The sequence below is a fragment of the Leptinotarsa decemlineata genome, unplaced genomic scaffold (assembly GCF_025532065.1).
Source record: "Leptinotarsa decemlineata unplaced genomic scaffold, Ldec_3_MD MMD2_tig00078422_RagTag_RagTag, whole genome shotgun sequence".
Classification (NCBI taxonomy): Eukaryota; Metazoa; Arthropoda; class Insecta; order Coleoptera; family Chrysomelidae; genus Leptinotarsa; species Leptinotarsa decemlineata.
The window spans coordinates 17509891-17522390 of NW_027412747.1; the positions used below are offsets into that span (position 1 = coordinate 17509891).

A 12500-nucleotide genomic window follows, 5' to 3' on the forward strand; every position below is an offset into this window, starting at 1 on the left:
TTTCTGCTGCACTGGTAGTCATAGAAAGAGTGGACAACAGCTGCAGTAAAATCCTGATGTTTTGAAGAGAATCGGCAAACTTGTAAGCTAGCGTCGGGTGTCTAGGCAACTTATTTTCGGGATTTGATTTCCACATTTGTTTCCAAATTGTATTGTGCTTCAAGCTGCGAAGCTTGCAGTACATCCATGAATTCTGCTTGGACTTTGCGAGCTGAGGGTAAACTTACTCCAAGTACCTCAGCAAACACTAGTACACTAATCAAAAACTCTGACGGCAGAACAGAGTGCAGGAAACCAAATAAATGCATTACTGCCTCTACCTTCCGGTGAACTATTAATGTCTTCGAGGACAGTGGGGAGTGAAGGAAAGTGTTCCATGAACGTCAACATGGATTCGTGCCTTTCTATCCATCTTGTTTTACAGTTTTTCTGGCTTGAGGTCATGATTTTCCTGCATCTCTTCTTCCAAAGCTTTGAATCTTGTAGCGGAGTCACGGAAACATTTGCCAGGGAATATATAACTTCCATGGCATTTCTGATGCCAACAACAGAACAAGCTTTGCTTATAGCCAAGTTTAGCCTATGGTGTGCACAGTGGTTGTAGATTGCAAGAGGATCAATCTGGGAGATGCGGGCTTGCACACCCTTAAATATTCCACTCATATTGGAGGATCCATCAAAAGCTCGTCCTCAGCAGTTAGCCAAATTAAGGCTAATCTTACCTATCTCTTGTAAGTAAAATTGTGTGAGCTAAATTTCCACCACAGAGATCCACCACATCCACAAACTTGATGAAATCTTCAATTTTAATACCTTATGCAAATTGTAAGCTGTTCTTTAACAGACAAATATGTGGTCTCATCTGCCATTATTGTAGGAAACATAGACTCTTTTATTATCTATCTCGGCAGTGATAACTTCGCCACATCATTCTATAACTTGATTCTGCTTGGTTTTGCTGATGTAACTGGCATTTATTCAACAATTTGATATATGTGAGGCTGGAAGGGCGTCACCAGCGCCAACTCTGAATTTTAGCCCTGAAATTTTCTTCGCTGAAACAGCTCCAAGTTGTCTCAATAATACCGTCGTCCCTGTGCCGCTTAAGGGTATGTTTTGGGCACCTCATAAAATGACCGTTTCAATAATAGGAATAAGCTTCTTACTGTTCTTTTCAATTGTCTTTGCCTTTTCTTTCCTCCACTGCCACTCATCTCGTATCAGCACAAACCACAAGATTCGACTAGAGACACTTTTACTTTTTCACTATAAACAGAACGGTACAACTATGATGAAACACCTATTCAAAAAAACAATTCATTGTGAGATTTTTACTAAACACTTTTACAAATGACTTGTTCGGGTGTCGTTACTAATTAAATTCTACATATTCAATGATTTATTTTTATATTTAACGATTCGAAGAAATGACCTGTGTTTATGTTCCAAATTGTCCCAAAATGTCATCAAATTATATCTAGTGTACCCCCTCTAGGTCCGCCACTGCTTATGGATTACTCATAAAATATCCCAAAATCATTTCAGGTACTGTAACCATCTACCTTTGTGAACATATAACAGAATAAAATCAACCATTTTGCAGTTCGACATATTATTCGTTACCAGTTTGTGTATTGTATATTAAACGGTTTTCAGAACCAAATTGTTGAATCGACTGGACTAAATAAAGTGTTTGTTACTGTTAAATTGAAGAAGATATATTTGGTGTACCATAAAATACTTCAAAGGCTCAAAAACTCATTCCAAAAAAACTGTTGTCAAGGACGAAGAAAAGATGAATGCTATTCACGATCCTGATGTCAATTTCAGAAACGAATCGGAGGTTAAAGAGTATGTTAAAGGAATATACAGTTTCCTCAGAAAGAAAGAAACGGAACTTCCCATTCGAAAGAACTTCCTGGATGGCCACAGAACGAATCCTACGATGCGGGCTATGCTTATTAACTGGTTAGTAGCAGTCCATACATGCGCCAAAATGATTATCGAAACTCTCCACATCTGCGTAGCGATTGTGGATAGATATTTACAAGATCACAGGAGAGTAGGGCGCAAAAATTTCCAGTTGGTAGGTATATCAGCCATTCTAATAGCCTGCAAATATGAAGAAAGGCATCTTCCGGACATCAGAGATTTGGAACAGGCTTGTTCCTATAAATATTCTGGGAGGCAGATATTGGAGATGGAGAGCAACATATTGAAGGCCCTGAATTTTAATTTGGGCCGACCTTTGTCTCTCAATTTTTTGAGGAAATATAACAATATTTCTCGGGCCAGCATCATTCATCACACCCTGGGCAAATACATCCTGGAGCTGGCGCTCATGGAATATGAAATTAGCCATGTCAAGCCTTCTCTCCAGGCTGCTGCGGCTTGCTGTTTATCCAGGGGTATTCTGGATGGGGTTATAGACTTGTCCACGTTGTGGACGCCTAGTCTTGTATGCTTCACGAAATACGTCTATTGCGACTTCAAAGAAGTAGTAGAGAGGCTGGCGGACATTTTAGCACACAGTGAGACTTCCCAATTTCAAAATATCAGAGAGAAGTATGCTCTTGAAGAAAACAGACGAATTAGTTCAAATCCGAAGTTGAAGGCTGCGCTGAATGTGAAGTTTGCAAAAAAGCTGAAAGGATGAATATGTATGTTTTTCTTCAATTATATAAGTTACAAGTAATAAGTCAATATGAGTAAATAAATGAGTGATCTTGAGTGCTTGTAACTTGTTTCTTCTGTCATCAGCAGGACAGGCAAATGGAAGAAAGAGGAACAAATTGTGCTTCAGTTCTCATGAGTTCCACTTTGCTATTTGAAAAGTCTAATTCACTTTTCGAGACTAATAATGACTACGAGAAGAACAGAGAAGGAGTCATGGAAAAATTTTTTTCTAGTTTACGTACTCTTAATTGTTGTTGCTTTGATTTCTTTATGTCATTGTGATTTCTTTATTCGACTGAATACTTTTAAATAAAGGAATAAATTAAGAGTACAATTTAATGAAATATATATGATTATTTCAACAAAATACCCTATTCGAACTTGCTTTTGTACTGGAATTTGTTACGATATACAGTGAAGGTTTTCAAATATAGCTGAATATAAGTGGATAATTATACTCATACTTAATTCTCGTGAGTTTTTCAGTAAGTTTATGTTATGTCAATATATACAGGATTCCATAGAAAATACAGAAAATAATATACGTTTTTATAAATTTCAATATTTCATAAATGTTCTAGTATTTGTAAACTAGCCAGCCGCCCCGGCCTCGCACCTGTGCAATGCTGATACTAAATATAAATTCACCCACTGAAAATTTAGGGGCATGGAGAAACTGTGATGAATAGATAATGCTGTTAACAAAACTAATACACAAATATACATGATATTTTCTAGGTACATCTGTTTCATTCGTTCCTCTCAACTGTTGATTCAATTGTGAACGTTTCAGTTTTGATCCAATTACACCTTTTCCCTCAGATTTAATTATTAAAAACTGATTGATCGATATCTGTACTGTTTATTTCATAATTGATATATTTCAACGTCTCATTGCAAAAATGTAATATTTCATGAATTATTATTATTCATGTATTTATTGTTAGTACCTATCTGTCATTTCATAAACCTCACTGTTTTTGAATTAATTGTTAAAGAGGATTAGAGTCTTAATCCAAATCCCAATCAATGAGATTCAACATTCAGTTGCTTTCTTCGAAAAATATAATTTTCCGAGGTAGTTTATAGGTAATAGCAATGCAAACTACTAACAGGTAGTCGTCCCTCCAGCATATCATTTCATTATTGCTTCATTTGTTTTACATGAAAGTTCAACTCAAGTCAACATTCAGTAATAATTTTCATTTTGGCAGTAACTATTTGTTTTCGATATCCGTTCCGTCAGTTAAGAACTTAAGCAAAAGTGTGTGTGTGTAATGGACCAGCTTCCACTCAAGAAAATTTTGAAACGTGTATCAAAGTAAGTTCACTTATCACTTAACATAACTGTTTGAATATTCATTTGCACCATGGGTTAAGTAACGTAAACGTAACGCTAAGCCGACCTTTCCGTGAAAACGTAACGTGTAGGTACTCATTAATAAATGTCTCTCTGCATAGCTATGACGTATCCGTTATGTCAAAAGATAGTTGTGTTTCAACTGTTACGGTCAACCAAACAGAGCACACAATCCATGTTGCGTTTACTATTTTCAATGCTCGGAAATTACAAGTTTTGTGTCACTTTTTTACCCAAGAGTAGAAGATACTTATGATGCACTGTTTGGAACCTTTGGTGTAGTAATGAATATTACGGGAGTTTTTCCCCAACAGCAAACCGTTATTTTTAACACCTCGACTCGTGTTTCGATCACCAAGGAAGATAAAAGTTTAATCTTCCTCTTGAAGATGATCACTTGGTGATCGAAACACGTGTCGAGGTGTTAAAAATAACGATTTGGTGTTGGGAAATACCCCAGTAATATTCAATAGCAGAAGAGTTTATTCTTCCTCTTGAAGATGATCACTTGGTGATCGAAACACGTGTCGAGGTATTGAAATAACGGTTTGGTGTTGGAAAAAAACTCCAGTAATATACATTACTACACCAAAGGTTCCAAACAGTGCATCACAAGTACGTAAAATAAGTGTTAACTTCAAATCCCAATTATTGAAAAGAATTTTGGTTGTTTTTCCCAGAACTTTACTGAATTTTCATTTTCCCAGGTAGTTTATAAGTAAATAATAGCAGTACCTAAAGTAGACAGGTAGACACGGCCCCCTATAGCATTTAATCAATGATCCTTTTGATTTTAATAAGAATTCCGCCCAACTCAATATCCAGATATAGTTTTCATTTTGGCAGCAACTATCTGTTATCGATTTACGATCTGTCAATTAGGAACTTGAGCAGGAGATAGTGTGCGGTGAAGCAGTTTTCGATCAAGAAAATTTTGAAATATGTATCAAGGTGAGTTTAATACCTCAGTTAAGATGACTGCTTGAATAATATAATAATAATATTTATTTGCATTACTCCTTCAGCGCTGAAACTGATGTACCTCGAGTTACATTACTCGAATTGACGAAATGAAGCTGGGTTAAGTAACGTGAACGTAAAACTAACGCTGACCGTTCCTAAAAACGTAAAGGTTCAGATTGACGTGCATTCATTTATTGTTGACATTCTGCAAAGCTGACACTTCCGTAATGTTAAAAGATAGTTGAGTTTCTTCTCTTGCAGAACTATTCGATCAACCATTCAGTTTTATAATCATTGGTTTCTGAATTGACGGTGGCTGTATTGATGATAATTAATTATTTCTTTTATTCCATTGCCGTACGATTAATGTTGTTATATTTTTGGGAGTTGTTGAAAATATGTTTGAATCTCCTGCTTTGAACCTTCCTGTAACTGAACGGTGCCTGTAATCTCTGGCGTAGGGTAAATCCAAAATAGTGAAGATTATATATTTCACAATCGAATCTTACTCCTGTACTTTTGAACGCCTATGCCAGCCTATCCGCTATAGTTTATACGAAGTCAATCCAAACAGCTAAATAAGACTAATGTACCGGTTCTGATGAATTTACTAGTTGATACTATATACAACCTCCTACATAAAAATAATGATTAGACCTCGTATGCATACCAAGCCGCCCATGCCATACAAAAAACTGCCGACATTTGGTAACTATTTACTTTGTTTTTATGCCATTCGAGTTGACCTCGTATAAACTTGGAGTGTCCAAGATTCTTGATAGTCCGAGCCATTTTTCAAAAAAAACTGCCGACATTCAGTAACTATTTACTTTGTTTTTATGTCATTCGAGTTGACTTCGTATAAACTATACCAGGAGTGTCCAAGATTCTTGATAGTCCGAGCCATTTTTCAAAATTTGAAAATTTTCGCGAGTCGCAATCGAATACGTATTTAAAGGGTATGAAAAAAATGAAAAAATATTTTTTTTTCAGAAATTATATTTATTGAAAACTTATATATAAAAGTAAAAAATTTGTGTATTGAATTTAAATATTGAAAATTAAAAATATTTATTTAATTCGTTTCTGTACATGGGGATGTCGTAAACGATAAGAGATAGAGATTCAAAAACGTATCAAATCTATTAATTATTCAATTTCCTGTATAATAAATATATTTTATACTATATAAATACAGGGCTATTCAAATTCGTTTCTTTACATAGGGATCTCGTAAACGATAAGAGATAGAGTGTCGGTTAAATTGTGGCGAAGTTGCGTATTTTAGAGACTTATTCAATGATGTAAAAAAATCGAATATAGCTCTCTTGGTTCTGGAGATATACAGGAAAAACAAAAAAATCCCAAATTATTTTTTTGTCTATATCTTCTTTATTCGCAAACATATTGAAAATCTGTCCACATTTTGCTATTGGCACTTGATGTGGGCTATCAGAATATGTCCATGAATCTTTTATACAGGGTGTCATCTGACTTGGGCCACCCCCATCTTTAAATTTTTAAATACGGACCTGTATTTTTTGTTGTAGTTTTTGTATCGTAGACGATCACTTCATACTGAGAAATTTAATTTGATTTTATATTTCGGGATGTTTCGGTAATATTTGATTATAATTGGGTGAATTATTCCCTTTTAAATTATTGCCCTGGAAATTGGTTGACTGAGTCAAATAAAAACACAATAGCAACTTCAACGTCTTTCTATGTGCCGTAGAATTTTTTGACAGTTTTCTTTCATTTTCAGATACCTATTCATATTTTTTCATATTTCCAATGCTCTGAGCGTTTTCTACAATGAACTTCGAATAAGAAAACCTTTTATGATTATTTAAAGCATATCTAAAACAAAAATATATTATATGTGTGTTGAAAAAGAAATGTTAGTAATAATAACATCCGAAACGAACACTGTAATTGTAATGAAAATTGAAATGAAGTAATTTATATACACAAAAAAATTATTGGCACAATAAATGTTCGAATTGGAGTCCTTCCATTCCGAAACAAATAATGGGCCTGCAAGATCACCAGATCTTTCTATTTTGGACAATTTTTTATGGGGGACATTGAAAAGTAGGATTTATGGTGGCAGAGAGATTTTGAATGATTTCGCAACAATGCAGCAAATAATTGTATTGAGGGCAATAAATAATATAAAAAACCGAGTTCAAAAATGTCTCGAAATGGAAGGACTCCAATTCGAATATGTATTGTGGCATTAATTTTTTTCTATATATAAATTACTTCATTTCAATTTTCATTACAATTATAGTGTTCGTTTCGGATGTTAATATTGCTATCATTCCTTTTCTGCTTATTAAAACACATATAATATATTTTTGATGTAGATATGTTTCAGATAATCATAAAAGGTTTTCTTATTCGAAGTTCATTGTAGAAAACGCTCAGAGCAATGGAAATATGAAACAATTTGAATAGGTACCTAAAAATGAAAAAAAAAAATCTCGAAAAACTACGGTACACGGGGAGACGTGAAAGTTGCTATTGTGTTCTTATTTAAATCAGTCAACCAATTTCCAAGGCTGTAATTTGAAAGGGAATAATTCCCACAATTATATTCAAATATTACCGAAACATCCCGAAATATACAATTGAATTTGATTTCTAAGTATGAAGTTTACGTCGACGATACAAAAACTACAACAAAAAATACAGGCCCGTATTCAAAACTTCAAAGATAGGGGTGGCCCAAGTCAGATGACACCCTATATAAAAGATTCATGGATATATTCTGATATCCCACATCAAGTGCCAATAGCAAAATGTGGACAGATTTTCAATATGCCTGCGAATAAAGAAGATATAGGCAAAAAAATAATTTGGGATTTTTTGGTTTTTCCTGTATACCTCCAGAATCAAAAGAGCTATTTTTGATTTTTTGACATCATTGAATAGGTCTCTAAAATACGTAACTTTGCCACACTCCAACCGACACTATCTCTAATTGTTCACGAGATCCCCATGCACATAAACGAATTTGAATAGCCCTGTATAAATGATTAATGTCAGATATGAGATTTAACGTGACAAAATCTAGTTTTAGATTTTCAGGTGGGAGTGAAGCGTAACCTAGCAAAATATTTTAATACTCCTATCTAAATTGATATTTTTTTTTTACGGTCAGACAGGTGTTGGACCGCGGGGCCCATAGCATTTGCTACTCTTGCTACGTGGCAAATCCGGCACTGCCTACACTATATCATCAATTTTGTGCTATTCTGAAAGTTCACAGTTTTGGAAAGTTCTTTGAATACACCAGGAACAATATAATATTTTTACGATGTTTAATTCCTAGTAGAAAATTTAACTTTGCCTTGTTTTAGAAACACTATTGGGAAATTTTCACTAAACAGTTTTACAAAACGCAACACATTTTTTTCTATACGATAGCTTCTTCTCACAATAAAGTTTTTCTTGAATACGTTATAGATTTTCATCAAGTATCGGCTGATTCCATGAGATATTTGCCTTGATGGATCGTGAAGTTTGAAAAGGGTTTATTTTTAGGATACATTAATTTTTGGGAAATGAAGGCTTTGACTTTCTATTTGTCCATCATTAAAACAAAATATGGGACAATTCCAGAAAAAGGAAGGAAGCAATCAATTAAAAAAACCTCTGTACAAAGAAGTAACTTTCAGACACAAACTGGAACAAAAGCGCTCTCGAAACAGCTACTTTCATATAAACATTGAATTACACGAAAGAAAAAAGAGTTTCGAGACAAATACTTTTATATGAAGTATATGTATATGCATGAATATGGACAGATAGCCAAAACCTATCTTTCCGAAAGATATTTATTTTATGTATATGAAAACGTTCATGAGGATCCCGCAACGAAGAAAATCCCGTAGGTTTGCAAAAATTGAATAAAAATACTCAAACAGGTCAGGCCGCAAAATTTTATTAGTAACATTGAAACACTTCATAAACCGAAAACTGCAAAAATCACATAACAAACATGGAATAAAAAATGACAATCATCCGTGAACCAGAAATTCTGAGATATATGTAAAGTGGTACTTGTGAACCAGGCTGAATATATATATGTGTAGACTGGCGAGCCGCCCCGGCCCCGTACGGGTGCAATGCTGATACTAAATATAAATTCACCCACCAGAAATTTAAGGGCATGAAGAAACAGTGACGGAAAGATAATTTTGTTTTATAGACGCGGCTTTTCTCCCGCGGCAGGCACCCCAATTGGAATATTAGAAAATCCTTCCTCATTGCTCATCTACACTATAAAACGAACCTACATACAAAATTTCAGCCTCCGAAAATATGGCGGTGCTAAAAATAGGTAATTTTCATATGTGAACGCGCCCCTTTTATCCCCAGAAGGGTGCCATAGTTGTAATATTGAAAAATCGTTTCTTATTGCACCTATAAAATATAAAATGAACCTACATACAAAATTGCAGCCTCCGAAAATATAGCGGTACAGAAAAACAGTCATGAAAAGGTTATTTTCATATGTAAACGCGACCCTTTTATTCCCAGAGGGGCACCCCAGTTGTAATATTCAAAAATCTTTTCTTATTGCACATCTACAATATGAAACGAACCCACATACAAAATTTCAGCCTCCGGAAATACAATGGTACGGAGAAATAGTGATAAAAAAGTAACTTTATTTAATGAACTCGCCTTTTTCTCCACGGCTGGCATCCCAGTTGGATTAATAAAAAATATTTTCTTTTTACTCATCTACAACATAAAGCGAACCTACATACAAAATTTCAGCATCCAAAAATGTAGCGGTACGGAGAAACAGTAATAAAAATGTAATTTTCATATATAAACGCACCCCTTTTATCCCCAGAAGGGCGCCTCAGTTGGAATATTCGAAGTTCCTCTTTTATTGCACATCTACAATATAAAAGAAACCCACATACAAAATTTCAGCCTTCGAAAATTTAGCGGTGAAGAGAAAAAGTGATAAAAAGGTAAATTTATTTTTATGAATGCTCCTTCTCCCCCGCGGCTGGCGCCTCAGTTGGATTATTTAAAAATCTTTTCTTTTTGCACATCTATAATACAAAGCGAACCTACTGTAACGAATCAAAGAATTAACTGTCCTAAACAAATTTATTTTTAACAATATTTCACTATCACAACTAATTTATATTCAACACTTAGCAACTATAATTAATTTATCTTCACTGTTCGAATTCTTTGTTTAACCACTCGATTCGCTTTTTGAATACAGACTCCCTCTCTGAACGTGGAGCCGGCCTTCTACAGGCTGATTCACGGTGGATGGCACATTAGACGTTTCTGGTGAACCAGACAACGGATCACTTTGAAAATTTAATGGAGGGCATATTCGGACATTCCCTAGCCAACTAAAATATTTTCGACAATGCGGTGTTGCCGCTTCTATTAGAAAGCAGTAGCAACTTTGATTTTTCAAATGGAACACTCTGTATATAATATTATTTTTGGAATCTCCAACAATTGCCCGACAACTTTTCTTGATATTTTCCTATACCTATCTGTTACCGTTTTCGAAATAAAAATTAATTTCAATTTTTTTCTTCGAAAATCATGACTTCTAAAAATGTCGATATCTTTTAGTTAAGAAGTACTATGATATCGAAATTTGGTTTGGAGTTAGGTGATACTTGGACACTTCCCACACGTCAGCCTAATCTCCGTTACTTCAATACAGGGTGGTAAAAAAATACAGTTTTTTCGTTTGCTTGAAAAAGTTGCTGAAATTTGATTATTTTGAATGGAACACCCTATATATTATTGAAAATTCGGAAAGCTGCTGAAATTTGCTTTCTTTCTATGTATATCATACCTATACCTAACTAGTCAAGTTTCGGACTTATGAACATTTATTTGTGAGAATGTCCCTTCAGAATGGTATTTCCATTCGGTATTTGGTAAGCAGGCCATGATTACTATTTGACAGTAGCGTTGTGACATTCTCCTAATAATATCGACATTTTCGTCACTTCAGAAATTGCAAATACCTTCAAAACGATGGAACAAAACTATTCAAACGAAGTTCTTATGAATTTGTTTATTATTTTTGGACAGTGTGACAAAATTATCAGCAGAACATGTAGAAAGTTCAATGAAATGTATCCGAATCTACCGCCAATGAACCTCAAGAAATTTATACGAATTCAGAACAATTTCAATGCATTTGGATCAACTTTAAAAGCACCAAAAAACTTGCCTCGACCCGTAACTTTCGAAGACAACCAGATTAATGTCTTAGCATATTTTCACGCATTTCCCGAGTCATTTCACCAAAATTCAAGCAATGAAGCCTCAAGATCCTCAACAGAGAGTAGAATTTTGTGAAATGTTGTTGACACGCATTCAAGAAGATCCACTTTTTTTAAATAAAATTATTTGGACTGATGAATCGAAATTTTCGAGAGAAGGGATTTTCAATAGAAAAAATCGTCACTATTGGTCCAGTGAAAATCCTCACGTCACAAAAAAAGCCGGATTTCAAGAAAAATTTAGTTTTAATGTCTTCTGCATGTTGATGGACAACAAATTGAGGTACGTGATATACGAGGAGTCATTAACATCCAGAAGCTACCTGAATATTTTGGAGAATACTGTAGACAGTTTCGTGGATAATCTGCCACTCGAAGATTATCGAAACTGTTGGTACCAACTAGACGGAGCTCCTGCACAATGCACAAGAGAAGTGAGCGCAGAACTGGATAGACTATTTGACGATCGGTGGATAAGGCGCTTGGGACCATGGAATTGGCCAGCGAGATCACCCGATCTTAATCCATTAGATTTTTATTTGTGGGGAATGTTTAAAGAAAAAGTTTACAAAATACCCGTGCGTTCGAGAGATGAATTGTTAGAAAGGATTGCCCAAAAATTTGAAGATTTGGATCCCAATGAAATCAGATCTGCCACCACGAAAGCAGTCAACACCCGCATTTTAAAGTGCTTGGAAGTAAACGGCCAGCGATTCGAACATATTTTGAAATATTCCACATGATTGTTTTACTTTTTTATAATTATTCATATCAATATTTCCAATTTCAAGTTTCTTGGTGCTTTTTTAAAGTTTATCCAAACATATTGAAATTGTTCTGAATTCGTATAAATTTCTTGAGGTTCATTGGCGGTAGATTCGGATACATTTCATTGAACTTTCTACATGTTCTGCTGATAATTTTGTCACACTGTCCAAAAATAATAAACAAATTCATAAGAACTTCGTTTGAATAGTTTTGTTCCATCGTTTTGAAGGTATTTGCAACTTCTGAAGTGACGAAAATGTCGATATTATTAGGAGAATGTCACAACGCTACTGTCAAATAGTAATCATGGCCTGCTTACCAAATACCGAATGGAAATGCCATTCTGAAGGGACATTTTCACAAATAAATGTTCAAAGTCCGAAACTTGACTAGTTAGGTATAGGTATGATACACATAGAAAGAAAGCAAATTTCAGCAGCTTT

The 12500-nt window shown here is 34.7% G+C and overlaps 2 protein-coding genes across 2 annotated transcripts in view; one reads left to right on the forward strand and one right to left on the reverse strand.

The window, feature by feature from the left end:
• LOC111505023 (uncharacterized) overlaps positions 1-12500 on the reverse strand; it is a 209147-nt gene that overhangs the window by 29274 nt on the left and 167373 nt on the right. The window lies entirely within an intron of this gene.
• On the forward strand, positions 1129-3394 carry LOC111505016 (G2/mitotic-specific cyclin-B2-like). The gene has a single exon (XM_023159757.2). The coding sequence runs from the start codon at positions 1796-1798 to the stop codon at positions 2654-2656; it is 861 nt and encodes a 286-aa protein (XP_023015525.2). The 5' UTR covers positions 1129-1795; the 3' UTR covers positions 2657-3394.

Excerpts from the sequence above, each read along its gene's own strand:
- LOC111505016 (XM_023159757.2), top strand. The coding sequence starts at position 1,796 with ATGAATGCTATTCACGATCCTGATGTCAATTTCAGAAACGAATCGGAG.